We start from the raw sequence: 16,923 nt of genomic DNA, 5'->3' as shown, positions 1-16,923 counted from the left end.
TTATTATTATTATTATTATTATTATTATTATTATTATTATTATTATTATATAAAGACTATATATTATAAAATGACAATTAAGATAATAGGATGACATAAACTTTATTTGATCTCAAACCTGGATTTTTGTTTTGTTTTAGTAGCAGCATAAAAAACAAGGAATTGCACATTATTTGAAGTTCAAAAGAGTAGAATATAAGCAATTATATAGTTTGTATGTGTGTAATAGTATCAATAAAAATAAAGTGTAAAAGTAATGTTTTACACTTCCCTGTGAAAATAAGGGATACAAAATATGTGATTAAATGCTGCTCAGCAAACAGTAGTAGTAGTAGTAGTCTGTAGCATCTCTACTTTAAAGAGTCCTCTCCTGCTGATGTTCAGGTGTATATCAGTCTGTAGCATCTCTACTTTAAAGAGTCCTCTCCTGCTGATGTTCAGGTGTATATCAGTATGTAGTGTCTCTACTTTAAAGAGTCCTCTCCTGCTGATGTTCAGGTGTATATCAGTATGTAGTGTCTCTACTTTAAAGAGTCCTCTCCTGCTGATGTTCAGGTGTATATCAGTATGTAGTGTCTCTACTTTAAAGAGTCCTCTCCTGCTGATGTTCAGGTGTATATCAGTATGTAGTGTCTCTACTTTAAAGAGTCCTCTCCTGCTGATGTTCAGGTGTATATCAGTATGAAGTGTCTCTACTTTAAAGAGTCCTCTCCTGCTGATGTTCAGGTGTATATCAGTATGTAGCATCTCTACTTTAAAGAGTCCTCTCCTGCTGATCTTCAGGTGTATATCAGTATGTAGTGTCTCTACTTTAAAGAGTCCTCTCCTGCTGATGTTCAGGTGTATATCAGTATGAAGTGTCTCTACTTTAAAGAGTCCTCTCCTGCTGATGTTCAGGTGTATATCAGTATGTAGCGTCTCTACTTTAAAGAGTCCTCTCCTGCTGATCTTCAGGTGTATATCAGTATGTAGTGTCTCTACTTTAAAGAGTCCTCTCCTGCTGATGTTCAGGTGTATATCAGTATGTAGCGTCTCTACTTTAAAGAGTCCTCTCCTGCTGATGTTCAGGTGTATATCAGTATGTAGCGTCTCTACTTTAAAGAGTCCTCTCCTGCTGATCTTCAGGTGTATATCAGTATGTAGTGTCTCTACTTTAAAGAGTCCTCTCCTGCTGATGTTCAGGTGTATATCAGTATGTAGCGTCTCTACTTTAAAGGGTCCTCTCCTGCTGATGTTCAGGTGTATATCAGTATGTAGTTTCTCTACTGGGACATGTGTCTATGCCCTATGTCCAAAAAGCTCTTTATTTTTCTCATACTGACTGTGCTGCAGCAACTCTTTTCACCCAGTCTGCTCTGATTGGTTAGCTAGCTGGCTCAGTTGTGATTGGTCAACCACTAAGGGACATTTCTTAGCCTATCACACAGCCCAAGTGTTATATAGTGATGTCACTATGTTACCAACGAAACAACAGGAGTCCAATGGAGGCTTTCAGGCAGGGGGAGATTTGAGCCTTTGCAGAACGTTTGCATGCCCCAAAAGAATTTCGCCCGTTTATTTAATACATACAGATATATGCTAAAATACACAGCAAGTACCTACCATGATTTAGAAATATCAATAGCAGTTTTTACATAAAAATGTGGGTGTAATGAAGGATTATCCTACATGGCTTTTCTATTTTACCTTCCTGGGGTAATAAATGTACACAGCCTGCTCACTCGTGCCCCCTGGTGGGGCTCATGTTGGACTTCCCTCATGCCTTCACACTGTGTAATATCTGTAAAATAATCTCAGTTCTATGGCTCGCAATACATGCTGAAAATAAAATAATAACTGGGGTTAAGCAACAGTTTTAAAAATTCTTGGTGCAGATACACCATTCTAGGGGTCCAGCCTGGTCTTCAGTGCAGGTGTTCAAAGTGAAAGGTGCGTATCATTCGTGGTAGGAGGAAAAGGCCCTTCTGTCCTCCAAAAATGATTGACTGTCTTGGCGGGCTGTTCCATCTCGGTCCACCAATATCTTCCACACAGGTACCACTAACAGCTAGTGAGCCAAAGGCAATACCCCCAAAAAGTGAAATCAGTTCTGACCCTGCCTCCTCTCACCTGTCTAAAGAAAACCAACACAGGCATATCATAACACTGAGCATACTGAGCTCTTCACAGATGCAGCTCATTCCATCACTTTGCAATAGAGGGGGAGTCCTTATCTCCACTCAAACTCCCATACTCACACTACCGCTTTGCAATTGCCTTTTTTTTTTAGGGGCACTTATCCTCTGAGCCCCAAACTATCTTGCCTCATAACAGCTGTCACTTCTGCATAACCATCAAATTGTGGTGGTATGCTCCTTGCTTGTGAAAATAAATCTAAATGCAATGTTAATGTTACATTCTGGGCCTTTTTTCAAGCTTGACATGGATAGTATAGTATACGGAATCTGATGCCTATAACAAATGACTTCATGAGATGTTAAAGGAACATGTTTGGAGTTACCTTTATGCCACAGTCCTGGATTGGGGTGGGTGCAGGCTCCTCACACCTCTCTGTCGGCCCGTCCACCTTGTAGGTGTCAGCAAAGTCGCCCACAGACAACCGAGCGCCTACAGGTAATCACAAAGAAATGACCACTGACATTATGGACAGCACTTTGATGTAAATAAATACTTGGAACACAGTTTGTATCATTTTTAAAGCAGGGAGGTAGTAGGGGAAGGGGTTTTATTCCTTCGTCACATGATAGCATGAAAGCAGCATCAGCTGAAACTTCAAGTGAAGTCGCAGAAGCTGCAAGCTTTGCTAGATATGTCTGTTATGCGTTTAGAATGCAATTGTTTTGTGATTTATAAATGAATTATGTAAATGTTCCTTTTATATCAAAGTATCGATCAATGTAAGAAAAGGCCAAATTATATTCAGTTTGATTATGAAACATTTACCGAGACATAGGATTTTATTGAGCCAGTGCAGGCCAGTGTTCACACATTGAGTACAGTGAAAAAAATTGTACCATCTTTCATCAAATCATTGGCCTCCCCGTCAAAGTTTCCACAGAGTCCACATATCTTGTTCTGGTATTTCTCATCAATTTCAATCTGTGAACATGGACAAACATAGAGAAGTTATTGGCAAAACACAAGTTATAGATGAATGATTCATAATTCGAAGATGCAGCAAAATACTATTTTAACTTATTTTGACATACAGAATATAAGTTTTCCTATGTAAGCCATCTAAGATTTTGTTTAGGTCATACTCATGTGCGCTGTGTGAGACATGGATCAATTCTTTGGCAGCTGGTGCATGACCTGTTATTGCAAAACTCACTCTTTCATATTCACATTGTACATACTACTAATGTTTGCTTATTTCTAGGAGAGTGACTCAATGCTGAACTCATCCTTGCTCAATATTTGAGTTAAGAGTTGAATGGCATCAGATTTATATGATGTGTCACGAGCCAAATACAACATGCTGACAATCAAAGCCTACAGGTGACCAAAGTTATAGGAAAACATGAACACATTTCTGTTCTGTATACTTTCATATATGACATTGATCACATTAACTCATCCCCTATAGATATCTAAGTCAAAGCTTTCCAAGCTTTAGAAACAAAAATAGCTAATACTATGCCACTTCTCATTTTCATTCAACTGAAATAATTTATGATTTTTGCACTGCATTCTTTCACCACTACTTCCAGCAAAACCACACATATTGGGAAACTTGAAATAACGGTTTTGTGAGCAATTCTAATTTCTTGTCATTGTTTGTGAACTCCTGGCCGCAATTTATCTTGTTTATTCTTCATCAACCTATTCAGGGGTTGTGATTACTTCTGACTGTGGTAACTTTGATGAGGACAACAATGGCGCTCTGTAGCCAGGAGCTCTTTCAAAGTGCAACTGGGATTAGATAGGTTTATTGTTGTATTGTTTGTGTTGTATCGTTTTGGCCTGTTCGTATGAATTGTTGCTTTTATTAAATAAATAAGATGATCCTTTAGGACTAATTGTTTTTTTTGTTTGTTATTCCATATTCATAACAAGCATTTACACAAACAGGGTTTAGCTAAGGCTCTTTATATGGCTGCAGTAGTTCAGCCTGTAGGGACTGTAGGGAACAGACCCAGTAGCGATTCGAGACTTGAGAGTTCCTCTCCGGGGTACTGCCCGATGGCCCCAAGCCCCTAGAAACCTCTGCTTCTTGGATGCTGAATAATAGCTGACAACTGCTCCTAGTGATAGGATGGGTCAATGGTTGCTATCTATCCATACATATCTGTGACAAATGAAATGTAATTTTGCGGTTGCGTATAAACCCTATGAGATGAACACAGAACTGGAAACACGTGTGTGCTACATACTTCCAGGGAGTCGTCCAGGTTCCAGGTCACTGTAATTCCCAGTTTAGCTTCAACGATGATATAAGATTCCTTCTCCATGATGGACACACCGTATGTGACATGTGGCAGAGAAACCCTGCAGAGAGTAAGTGTAAATATATGAACAAATATACAACATCTGGAGATTGTCTCACTGCCATTTTGCATAGAGTTTACAGATTATTAAAGCTGTGTTCTGGAAATGTCCGCATTCAAGGATTACTGATGTATAACTGATAGATGGATAGAATATTTATAATATCTTTCATGTAACCAACTTAAGTTAAAAACAACAAACCGAAGATTGAAGAAAAACACAATGTCAAAGTCTGACTTAATTATAGACTTTAAAGGTCTCCTATTATACTATATTTGAACAATATATTGTAGGTCTCATATCTATACAAAACATGTCTGTGAAGTGTTTTGCTCAAAATACCAAACAGATCCCCCATTGTAGCATGCCTCATCCCCCTCTATTTCAGCCCTGTTCCTGAAGTGCTGATTCTGTGACTGTAGCTTTAAATTTGAGGTGAGCTGAAGCTGACCACAGCCCTTTGGAGCATCATGCATGATCTCTAACTGAAGAGAGAAGTTTCTCTAACAGAGAAACTCCGTTATTAAACGCCATATTATGCTCAAAACCACATCAAGCATTATCTCTGAAACACTTCTCAGTGTTTACCACTAGAACACCGGTGACGCCAGCAGAATCAATGAACTGATCAGGAAAGGTGGCTCGGTCATCGGCATCAAACTGGACAATTTTGAGGCTGTGGTGGAGAGGATGACACTGAACAAACTGTTGTCCATCATGGATAACCCCACCCACCCTCTCCACCTGTAGCTGGACAGACAGCGGAGCTCCTTCTCCAACAGACTGCTCCAGCTCCGCTGTCACAAGGACAGATACAGGAGAACATTCCTACCTACTGCAATAACTCTAATAAGGGTTGTATTTTCTGACACTTTGTGAGTCTACTTACAAACCAGGGACACATATGTATGTATAAAAGGCATAATAGGGGACCTTTAAAATGTAAAGTGGTGTTTTGTTCATTTTTCTGAAAGCAAAACTTAAATGAAGTCATTATCAGGAAGAGTAAGCTGCTTCACATTGCGGCTTTTAGTAAAGGTGCAGCTTGAAGTTGTTCCTATTGTAGTTAAAATAACTATGTATCTAAACTTTGTGTGCTTAAGTATCTACAACAGATTGCAGTAAAACAAAGATCTTGCGTTGTGAAGGAGCCTAAAGAACCTTTACTCAATGATGACTTAATACATTTTTATAAAGCTTTCAAGTGTATATCACATTCCTGCGAAGTGTCTCAGGGAATCATGTGCTGGACTGATCTGGTTTGGACTTACGTCTTGCCATCGAGTATCACTGAGCTGTTGGAGATCTCCACATCAGAACCTTCAAGATTTATGATAATGTTGCTAATGGTGGGGATGTCGTCAATGACTGTGCGCCTCATTTGGAGGCTGAAATCATTGTAGCTTTCTTTACACTGGTAGGCCAAGATATGGTTACAGCTGGAGGCCAGCTGGTAGAAATCTCCATCAAATGTCTTCCAGTGGTAATGACCCCAAGTTGTGCATACTCGGCCGATCTCATTTTCATTCGCTGAAACAAGATTAACATTATCAGCACACATCTTTTTAACTGAAATGAAAGGGTGACCAAAAACCCTTTAGTTTACTCAGGCTCCCTGTCTGAAGAGAAGGAATTATGTTTACTGTAATGAAGAGAACAAATGTTTATTTGAATGCTTCCCATAACAACTGTGTAAATGTAGTCTGGACACTTCCCTGAATATTAAAGTCTAATGATGCTTACACTGAGCGAACAGGGACATGTCCTTTGGTGTTGGCTGTGAAACATGACATTAGTCTGTGTTTGGTATGATGATGGGTAACCTCTAATGAGCTGACTCGTGCTTTGAAAGTCAAAGTAAGACTATTATGTTGCAAATGTATTGTAATATAACACAATGTATTTGTAGTTTCTTATTATATTTTACAGACAAGTACAATGAAACACTATCAAAGTGATAAATAAAATGTCATAATGACAATATATTGAGTACGTCCTATTTCCTCCAAACTGAGTTACTGTTAATGTCCAGTTTTCCTCTCTATTACATTTTCCAATCAGCTTTTAGTCTATCTATAATATTTATCTGTAAAAGTGAGAAGCTGCTAGCATTTTCCAGGTCACCACTCACCTTTATGAGGAACTGAGCTGACCAGCAGCATCAGGAAGATGAGCCAAGATGTGAATTGGAATCCTATGGTCCCCATGTTTGCTCCTGAGGACTGACCCACTATGACACTACTCACCTGGAGGGCAAATGCCTTTATAACCGCGAAGGTGGAGCTCAGAGAGGAAGAGAGTTAAGCGGTTCCGCCTATTGTCCTTCCCCCCTTCACTGTTAATGTCTTAAGTGTGGTTGGTATTTGCATATGGAATGAATACCTCTGAGTACAAACAAGGTTGATGTGTTTGCTCAGCAAACATATCACCACCTCTATCACTGCACTTGTTCCGTTTACAGGCCTCTGATGAACCACAGAACCGTCAGCTGGAAAGGATAAAGACCAGCTGCCTCACTGTCTTGGTGCTGTCGTAGAGACATGCAGTTTAGGTAGAAGCAGGGGTTGTTTTTGTGAGGGCATGCATAGTTTTGAAGAGAAAGAAAATTGACTTTATTACATAGTCCATTACATGCCACTTCATTACTGTGGACAACCCTCACAGGAGCAATTTGGGGTGAAGAGTTACAATGACAGTGTGACTGTATTCAGACTGGAACCAGCTCTTCCCGGATCTGAAGTTCAGCGCACTATCCCACTGCGCCACAGCTTCCCCATGAATGGATCATGAAATGAAGAAACCATGCTCTAAAATCCAAAAACACGCTTCTGAATAAAGACAGAAAAGGATCTACATATGCACCAGTGCTAGCATCCCTCCACTGGCTACCTGTTAAAAACAGACCTGTGATTGTGTTTTTTTACAATACAAGAGATGACACATTTCGGGACTTCTTGCCCCTACTCCAATTTAGGCTTCTTAAATCCTCAATAAAGTTGCTTTTAAGCGCGTCCTCTTCTCCTTTGACACTTCTTAAAAAAACTTAAAGACGTAGGTATTTTCAGTGGTCTTCAACGGTTTTTCTTAGTGCTTTTCATTTTCCCATCGATATCTATTGTTGTAATTGTTGCTCTGTTGATGAAGTTTTACTTGCAAATGTTGTGTTGAATTTGAACAACATTTTTGTCTACATTTCACTTGACTTAACTATTGTATATTCAGCTTATTTGAGCTGTATGTCTAAAGATGTGGGGGACTGGATTGGGTGTTTTGTGTCCAGGTTATGAGAGTCTTAAAAGAAGGCTGTGCGTTCATGGGTCCATGCAAGCAGGGATTTAATATATACATCAGAGACAATGTGTCCTGCAAACCAGATACTTCTTTCTACTTTAAAATACAATTGGACATTAAATCAACATTCATGTTAATTATTTTAAATGACTTAAAGATACCAAGCACTATACATTCAAAATATATAACCAACAACTTATTCAGTGCAAAAAAGTTGTAATAGTCAGCGGTCCACACCCAACACTCGAGTCGGCTCTGGAAATTGAACACAAAATCCCACATTGTTCAGGTGTCTACATCCAGGGTGTTTCTCTAAGGAGGTAGGGTTGTTTGGCTTGTGTTGATTTCAGAGGCCTGCTTAAATATTCCACATTGACTCAGTTCCCTTAGTCCAGGATATGCATCCTGTGGTGCATCGTTCACAAAAGCTCTGATCTGCTTTGCAAGCTAATGTGTTTGTGTGGTGTCAATAAAAACTTGCCAGCCCTTATGTAACACCGTCAACTCAGAAAATGGCATGCAATATATTGCAAAGTCATTTTATGAAATATTACTACTTACAAGTTGAATTCTTGCAGAAGTATAGTATAAAAATACACATGTTCAGAAGATGTCTGTACCAACAACTGTCCATTTAGATGGACACTTTTCTTAATTTAATTAGTCATAAATTGGTAACATTTCGATTATGTTTTTAAGGCCCTTTATTATTTTTAGGTTAATATATTTTTTGTTATACTTCTATGCTTTCCCACTCTTGTCATTCGACATGGATGAAGCCGACCGTGAGCAGTTGGACAGGTCGGGTGGTCTCACAGTCTTCTAGTCACTCAAACAAAGCAGGTCAGAGTTGAAGTGTTCCCTCCCAGACCATTCAGACAGGACAACACACACATCACCTTTCTGTTCATGTTGGTCACTCACTCTTTTTACTAAAGTCCAGTTAAAGCTTCTCTGTCTCTTTATAAATATTTATAAATTGGACATTGGTTTTAGTCTTTTGTGAACACAAATCTGCTCAAATACACAAAATATTACAAATCGCATAACTTTACCTATGAAAATATTGTAACTTTTAGTGTTATACCAAAGCTCTTGTTACATTTTCAACTCACTTTTCAATACTCAAGTCATATAAGTGCAATCTTTTTGTGTGGGTACAAGTGCAATGTATATTAAGGCTATTGATCCTTCATTTCTTTTTGACTTACAGCCGATTAACATTTAAGTTTCCACAAATATGTCTTTGAAACAGAGCTGCTCATGTAAGAATGTGAGCATAGTGTCTGAGCAGCTGCTTACAAGTATTAAGCATTGGCTAGAAAACAACCTAAAAGAAATCCTATGCTAAAGTAAGGTGTGTGTGTGTGTGTGTGTGTGTGTGTGTGTGTGTGTGTGTGTGTGTGTGTGTGTGTGTGTGTGTGTGTGTGTGTGTGTGTGTGTGTGTGTGTGTGTGTGTGTGTGTGTGTGTGTGCTTGATGGCTGACCTGTTTTTCTCTTTCATAACTCCACACTGTCACCTGGACACTTACTATGCCTAATGAGTTAATGTTGAAAGGTCAGTGATATTTGCTGCGTTAGTAGGATAAAGGTAGATTAAGTGAACATCCTTGTGCACTAAGACTTCTATGATTACATGTTCTGTTCCACCCTGAGCCTAACAAAGACCTGACTGGAGGATGCGTGTTGTGTGACACCGCCCTGCTCAAAGGCGTCATACTGGGAGCGCTTGTCTGCGACTTGGCGCAGTTTCCATGTTCTGTATTTGGCTGCTCTGTCATCATAGCGCTGCTATGACCTTTTATGTCACAAGTCCTGCGCAAATACTCAGGGTTGGGAGGTAAACTGGAAGCAGGATGTGGTCACAGCCTGAATGTGCGCTGCTGATAGTCTTTAGAACATGGTCTTGCTCTAAGAGCTACAATATGCAGTTACTATAATACACATGTTGATATTTCCTAGAAAGAAACTAAATGTGTAACTCTGAAATCTTAGAAAAAGGTTCCCTTTTTGGTGAATTTAAATTAAATGCTAACTTATTCATTCAGTACACATTTCACATTTCATGAAACTCTTCATTTGAAACATAGGTCAACACATATGAAAGATAAAGTTTCTAAATTAAATTTGTGTTTGGTTTCAATCGATCTGTTTTCCTCTGTGATAACTCCTTTTACCAAAATCAAATAACAATAAGAACACTGTTTTTGAAAAAAGTTAATAATGAATAAACTATAGCTCCACTGTGGATATAAGCTTGATCTGAGTGTAAGCGTAGCACTCTTCTCTCCTCTTTGTTGCTATGGATGGAATGTTGTATCACCGGGGAACTGTTGAACAAAAATCAGCCTAGCAGGAAACAGTGAGATAAAGATGTTACAAATGAGAAAATCTGTGAGGAAGTCGGTGGGGGAAATATAACTGCTCAAAGCACATCACCCTCATCAGACCCTCAGTAAGGGCTAATATGTGGAGAGCAGCTCATTGATGAGATAGAAATAAAAGTGTCCCGGATCTCTCTAATGACTGTAAAATCCTGTTGTCCAGCTCTCCCCGCCTTTAACCTCTTTCCTTCTATTGTTTTCTTGTTTGTGTTTCTTTTCTTCCTGCTGGGGCCTTATTGTCTAAATTTCCCAATCAGAATTGTGTATTAAATTAAATCATGTATTTAATTTGAATAAATTAAAACTGGGTTTATTGTAGACATTTGACTTAGATTTCATTTCAAAGTTGGCCCTTCTCACATTGACGCGTCCACACACTCACACGTGTGCATAGAGAAACAGACATACTCGGCTTGCAGTACAGTATGATCTTTATTAAAGAGATATTGGTGGGTTTATAATTGTATCCACCCTAATACATGAGACATAAATAGAAGAAAATGTATGCAGCTGATGCCTAGTTTTGGCCTTATCTCCTGCGTCTGCGAGAGCTGGCAGCGGGGGCAGAGATCTGACTGCGGCCCACCGGAGAGCAGTCTGTGTTGAGGCAGGCGCAGGCCTCGATGTGGGTGTAGCTGTAGCTGATCTCCGTGCTGTCGGGGCAGGAGAGCTGGATCTGCCTCTCAGACGTAGCCACCTCCTGGCAGCAGGAACAGGTGTGCTGCAGAGCTCGCATTTTGGTAGAGTAACTGAGGAGAGAGTGGAGCCACGTGTGAAGATGACAGAGAAGGCAAACAATCATATGCATTCAATATACATAATGATTGAAACTTCATCAGAGACAATAACACCGATGATGTCATAGTGAAAGTACAAAGTCTGAGATGTGTATGTATCATGAAGTATTATTATTATTATTATTATTATTAATAATAATAATAATAATAATAATAATACTAATAATAATAATAATAATAATAACAATAATATACCCATACTGGGACAATGACATGAGGGAGACTTACAAGGTGAAGGTTCCACATGCTCCGTTGCAAGATGTGACATTGATCAGCTCTTTGGATTGGCAGCCTTGGCTCTCCAGGGTCACAGCAGCGCTGCTCACACTGCAGGGCTGACCTATGGGAATACCTGAAGCAGGACAGAGAAGGAATGAGATCTTTAAAACTGACCTGGTTTACAGATTCATAGCAGCTGTGGACTCTGGAGGCAACTTTGCCTGCTTCGGTTGGGAGCAAGTCAAGGTTGAAAAGGTTTTTTTTGTAAAAGATCTCTTTATTGAACATGAGAACTTATGTGAGCTCCTTGCTGTCAGGTAACTGCCCTGCATCAATACAGAAACCAGTTGCTGAATGGATTTATTTATGTAGGACACAAGTTGTTATGATGATATGAATGATTGAGACCAGCTGATCACAATGCTTCTGAAAGGTTAAATCATTTGTGGACATCAATGTGCAGCAGAGTGAGAGGGGAGCCAGCTAAATAGTGTGCAAGTGTGAAAAGCAAGTCATGAAAGCAATACGTACAGATGTGGCAGCATCCGTCTGGAGCTACGGTCTCAGTTCCCTGCAAGAGACACACACAACCATATCACATCAGTATTCTGCTGCCTCTCATAGAGTGTGTGTGTGTGTGTTTGTGTGTGTGTGTGTGTGTGTGTGTGTGTGTGTGTGTGTGTGTGTGTGTGTGTGTGTGTGTGTGTGTGTGTGTGTGTGTGTGTGTGTGTGTGTGTGTGTGTGTGTGTGTGAGTGAGTGAGTGTGTGAGTGAGTGTGTGAGTGAGTGTTTGAGTGTGTGAGTGTGTGAGTGAGTGAGTGAGTGAGTGAGTGAGTGAGTGAGCGAGCGAGCGAGTGAGTGAGTGAGTGAGTGAGTGAGTGAGTGAGTGAGTGAGTGAGTGAGTGAGTGAGTGAGTGAGTGAGTGAGTGAGTGAGTGAGTGAGTGAGTGAGCGTGCGTGCATGTGAGCGTGCGTGCGTGTGTGTGTCTGTAAATTACCGGTATGCATTCTGCAGGGTTGTAGGGAGGACACGTGGTCTTGGCCTCAACAGTAATGAAGTGATTACCAATCTTCACACACTCAAACTTCACACAGGGGTTCCCAGCGGGGCTCCAAAGGGTTCCAGGCTGAAGAATAAAATCAAATTACATGACATGTCACTCTTTAGACGCTTCTATCCAAAGCGACTTACATACACTTAATACTGTGGACACACAGGGACACAACGACATGCTGACTGCAGTGGGACTCGAACCTACTCTAACCCTGATCCGAAGATCAGCACACTGTACCACTGAGTAAGGTAAGAAGTCTCTCAGAGAGTGCTTCATCAGAGTCATCTTCACATCTGGAATGTTGCCTTGTCTGCTCTGTCTTTCAGTGTGTGTCATGGAATAAAGATGCATTTCCTCTCTTGTGGATTTTTTGCTGATTCTAGTGGCATGACTGGAAAAACTTGAAGAAATGTCACATCAGGGGTTATGTATGTTATACTTTTTTTTTTTTAACATAATGCAAAATACTACATTGCTAGAAATGTTCCAAAACAAAGCATAGTTGGAATAAACCATAAGCAAAAACAAACACAAAATGAATGTTGATGACTTCAAAGAATCATCACATCTAACCTCTTTCACTCTCTCTCCAAACGCACAGTGCACACACACATATACTAACCTTTAATGCGTGTGTGGAGTTCGGCAGTGCGACAACACAGCTGACCTGGACACACTGTCCACAGCACTGAGCAGTGCTGACCTGGTACTCATAACCCTGAACAGGGACACAAAGACTCATTCAGCACACAAAACAAGTTACATCATAAAAGCTGCATGAGATCTGATATTAACATCTTAAAATGTGCAGTATGAGAACATCGCAATTTGAATAAAGGCTTGAAATAGGTTTGGTTTACAGTATTGCTTACTTTTTGTATTAAATATTTCCAGCGGCAGTAGCACTAAAGCTGGGGCAAATACAGATCACTAAACCTCTTGAGTATGTGTGGGGCTGGTCTGAAAAGAAACGTGTATCCAAGCAAAGGTCATGAAAATGGCCTAAAACTTGATTTACTTTGTGTATTAAATAGATGGTTTTCATTCAAATTTGGAAGTTTTCCGTTTCTCGTTTTCTTATTCCATATTTTATGATTGAACCTACAATAAAAGCAGATTAGAAAAGTCCACCTCTGAGCTCAGTTTTTATGGGCATTATTGTGGATCGAAAACGACCTTTGCCTTTGAAAAAAAAGAATATAAATGTTTGGGATAGAATGTGGTTAATAATCATACTTATCTCATAATTAAGAACCTGGTGAGTATGAACTTATAAACAAATATGTATGATGGAGCGATGTGGGACAAATAAAGAACTTCTGGTTCTGATTCTGATGGAGGGCTGCTCCAGATTCCATCACCCCAAAAGAAAGTTTACCAAAACTATTATTTAGGTCAGTTAAGGAAAGACATAACTGTATGGTAAGGCAAGTATACAGCCGACCAGCAAACATTGTGCCCAGCTTGAAACGTGTTGACAATTGATTGGATGTTGAATATCTTACCACAGAGCAGTGTGTGTCACATGGTAACAGCTGACATTCTATGATGTTGTGGTGGCTGCTGGCATTGGTCCGGGAACTACATATGCACTTCTCACATGACTTCATGGGCACTGAGTCTCCAACCTGGGTGGACAGGGTGAGCAGTCAGTACAGAAATAATATCGCCTATTGTGCAGTCCTCAATAATACCTCAGGGTTCATTACTGTGTTGTTGGATTGTGTTTTATAAGTCTAACTGGAAAATATCCACTAGTGTATGTTCATAATTTACCTTTGTATCCATGGAAAGAGGACTCAACCATGAACCAGCTCCTCGTGGATATGCTATGACTTATGAATTCAACTTTTCATATGTAAGAGAGACTGCATTATGACGCAAGAAATGAATAGATTCAATAAAACCAAAAAACACAACACAACTCTACACATAATGTCCAGTGGCTTTCTATGTCTTCTATGGTTTCAACAGATCTACTGCACATGTGTTTAGAAAGAATGCACTTTTTGTATTTTAATAGACTATCAATCCTGGAACATGGGGCTAAGAAGCATTTTCCTGGATTTTCCCAAAGGTTGTATTTTTACAATAGTTTAGCATACAGTACAGCAGCATAAAACCATTTATGCTGCATACAACCACCATAAATGTCCCACACTACTAACACTTAGTAGCTCTAGAAATGTCCTTGATAACTGGAGTGTAAGATGACACATTCCTCTGAGTTTTAAACAAAGCTCTTTTGTAATCCTTATGATGTAAATCTACACATCACATTGAAATGTGTGATCTCACCTGATATTCAATGTTGTTGAATACACACACATCTGGAATGGGCACTGGGAGGGAAAAATATCAATTACATTTTAGATTAATTTTGCTTCAAAACTACTACCAGTGAGAACTTGGTGAAGCAGTGTAAGCAACATGGACCAGCATGGCACACTCACCGCAGTACTGACTCAAACAACAGACTCCCACAGTGGTGTGGATAGTAGAACCCACAGGACAGGACGGCACAACCCCAGGGCACTGCTTCACATCACACTCTGTTTAAACGCAAACCAATATCATAAGATACTTCTTTACTACATCAATTAGAAACATCCTATTAAAAACTGTATAGTTTTCACAACAGGCAAGAAAATACCATGGTTTGGTCCGTTTTGGTCCTCCATTACATTAACATAAGTACAATTCTCTAGGGTGTTATCTCACTTTGAACATGAATTCCTGCAAACATTCTGCCATAACTGATCTAGTGAAAAAACAGAAAACTGTTGTCTTGCTTTAGTTCATTTAACAACTTTTAACCTGTAACCTTAGTTCATCCTGACTCGAGCTCATTTGGAGCAACCTCTGCATACAGTCTGGAAGCATCTGATTTTTAGTTTTATACATTGATGATTTCTGTCAACCATCATTTATGGATCTGTCAGACAGACATGGTTCCTGCACAGTGGCCATCCTCAGGCTCAACTTAAAGGTATAAACCTTTAAGTTAACACAAAGTGAATTACCTTCTGGCTGCTCACTTACCACACTTATCCTCTCGACAGCAGCCAACGGTATTATTGACTCTAACCTGACCCGGCTTGTCACAGCTGACAGGTGGCTGTTCTGGACAGGATACGTTGCTGCAAATGACCTGCATAGTGTCCTCCTCACAAATACACTCTTGACAGTCTTCTATCCACGTGGAATTGGCCTGAAGACACAATGTTAATTTAAGTATAGTAGGAGGCATAGCATTATCAAAGGGGTTATAAAAAGGATCTGGCATTGTTGAAAAAACATTTACCTCTGTCCATTTTCCATTTGCCATTCGACATATTTCTGTTAGGGGCAAAATAGAAATAATTAAGTTATTTACAATAATTTGGGGTTTGGCCAGCCAGCCTCAAGAGATAAGGCTGGTAAAAACTGAGTATTTTAAAGATCATCATATTTTTCCTAATTTGATGTTCAAACTTCATATTCGTAATGATTGTTCACTATTACAACTGGCCAAACGGCCCTTAACCCATTGCCTTGGCAGGGTGTTTTTAATATGCATGCTCTGTATTTAAATTGGCTAAGACCTAATACCACAGCTTCAGTGCTAAATCACTGCTTGTCTACCTTCACTTTAAATTGAATATGTTGTTTTACATAGGCCAGGAGGTTCAAAACTTTTTTCACTGAGGGCCACATACAGAAAAACACTCAAAGGGCTGGGCCCCTCACTAGAGGTGAGGTATATCGCCTCATTAATTAAGTAATAAGTGTGCATAATCAATCAAGTGTAGGTAAATTATTCTTGATACTTAAAGAAAACAATATAGCCTTCATCACAGCTCTCCGTAGGATTTCTTTTATCTTGTTGGCAGCCCCTTCCTTAAAACAGAAGCCTCAGATTGCTCATAAGAAGGGGAAATATTAAGGGTATATTTCAAGCTATGCATAAGTTATTGGGCTCTTTTTTTAAATCAACTAAGATTTGTTAGAAACTATTTTCAGCTTTAATTCACTGAATGTATTTTGAAATGTGGATTTTAACACATGAATACTAAGAGGTACAATACAAGACAAGCATTTTCAGGTGAGGGCCATATTTCATTATACTTTTAGAATTTGCTACGGGCCAATTAAAAATGGACCAATGGCCGCAGTTGGCCCCCGGGCTGTAGTTTGGACACCTCTGGCATAAAACTGAAGAGGTGAAGCAAAAACCTTTATATGTGTGCAGGTTATTAATGATGAGGAAAAGATTGCAGTTCTGCGATAAAGTGGAAAATAAGAACATTTTTTATACATTTTACCATTCCAAATGTCAGCGACAGTACGGCAAAGTTGTGGTAACTTTAAGACTTTAAGGTAAAAGATAAGGATAAATAACACAGTTGGTCTAAGATAAGGTGCATAACTGGGGTGCAGCACACTAACTGTCACAAAAGATCAGAAAAAATACAATCCATTATTGAATGTGAGATCGCTAAAGTGCCATCTGCTCTTACCACAGGTGGGAACACATTCATCAGAGGCAGAGAAGAGGAGGGTGGTGCCATTGGGGCAGAAGCAACCCTCCATCTTCCCACTAGTCATCTCACTGAACTCATTTACAGTACGGATGAATTTCTCATTGTACCTGCAGAGACAACAACATATTGTGTGAGAGTCAATGTTGTATGTGAGTCAAAGCATAAATT

General features: G+C 39.5%; 2 protein-coding genes across 2 annotated transcripts in view; both read right to left on the bottom strand.

Moving 5' to 3' along the window:
- The window catches only part of LOC134863104 (mucin-5AC-like), a 53,192-nt gene extending 46,497 nt beyond the window's left edge, over nt 1–6,695 (bottom strand). The window contains exons 1-6 of the mRNA XM_063881371.1: nt 6,620–6,695; nt 6,083–6,130; nt 5,760–6,018; nt 4,374–4,488; nt 3,015–3,099; nt 2,501–2,607 (exon numbers count right to left, since the gene is read on the bottom strand). Coding sequence (XP_063737441.1) covers nt 2,501–2,607; nt 3,015–3,099; nt 4,374–4,488; nt 5,760–6,018; nt 6,083–6,130; nt 6,620–6,695 — 690 coding nt within the window. The remainder of the gene's footprint in view (nt 1–2,500; nt 2,608–3,014; nt 3,100–4,373; nt 4,489–5,759; nt 6,019–6,082; nt 6,131–6,619) is intronic.
- Nucleotides 6,696–10,576: 3,881 nt separating this feature from the next.
- LOC134863103 (mucin-5AC-like) overlaps nt 10,577–16,923 on the bottom strand; it is a 33,375-nt gene continuing 27,028 nt past the window's right edge. The window contains 11 exon segments of the mRNA XM_063881370.1: nt 10,577–10,912; nt 11,189–11,312; nt 11,711–11,750; nt 12,176–12,304; nt 12,855–12,950; nt 13,738–13,860; nt 14,531–14,574; nt 14,686–14,784; nt 15,275–15,443; nt 15,537–15,571; nt 16,732–16,862. Of these exon segments, the coding sequence (XP_063737440.1) occupies nt 10,693–10,912; nt 11,189–11,312; nt 11,711–11,750; nt 12,176–12,304; nt 12,855–12,950; nt 13,738–13,860; nt 14,531–14,574; nt 14,686–14,784; nt 15,275–15,443; nt 15,537–15,571; nt 16,732–16,862 (1,210 nt within the window). The 3' untranslated portion in view covers nt 10,577–10,692.

This window comes from Eleginops maclovinus, chromosome 4 (assembly GCF_036324505.1).
Source record: "Eleginops maclovinus isolate JMC-PN-2008 ecotype Puerto Natales chromosome 4, JC_Emac_rtc_rv5, whole genome shotgun sequence".
Lineage (NCBI taxonomy): Eukaryota > Metazoa > Chordata > Actinopteri > Perciformes > Eleginopidae > Eleginops > Eleginops maclovinus.
This window is presented reverse-complemented; position numbering and strand designations above follow the sequence as displayed.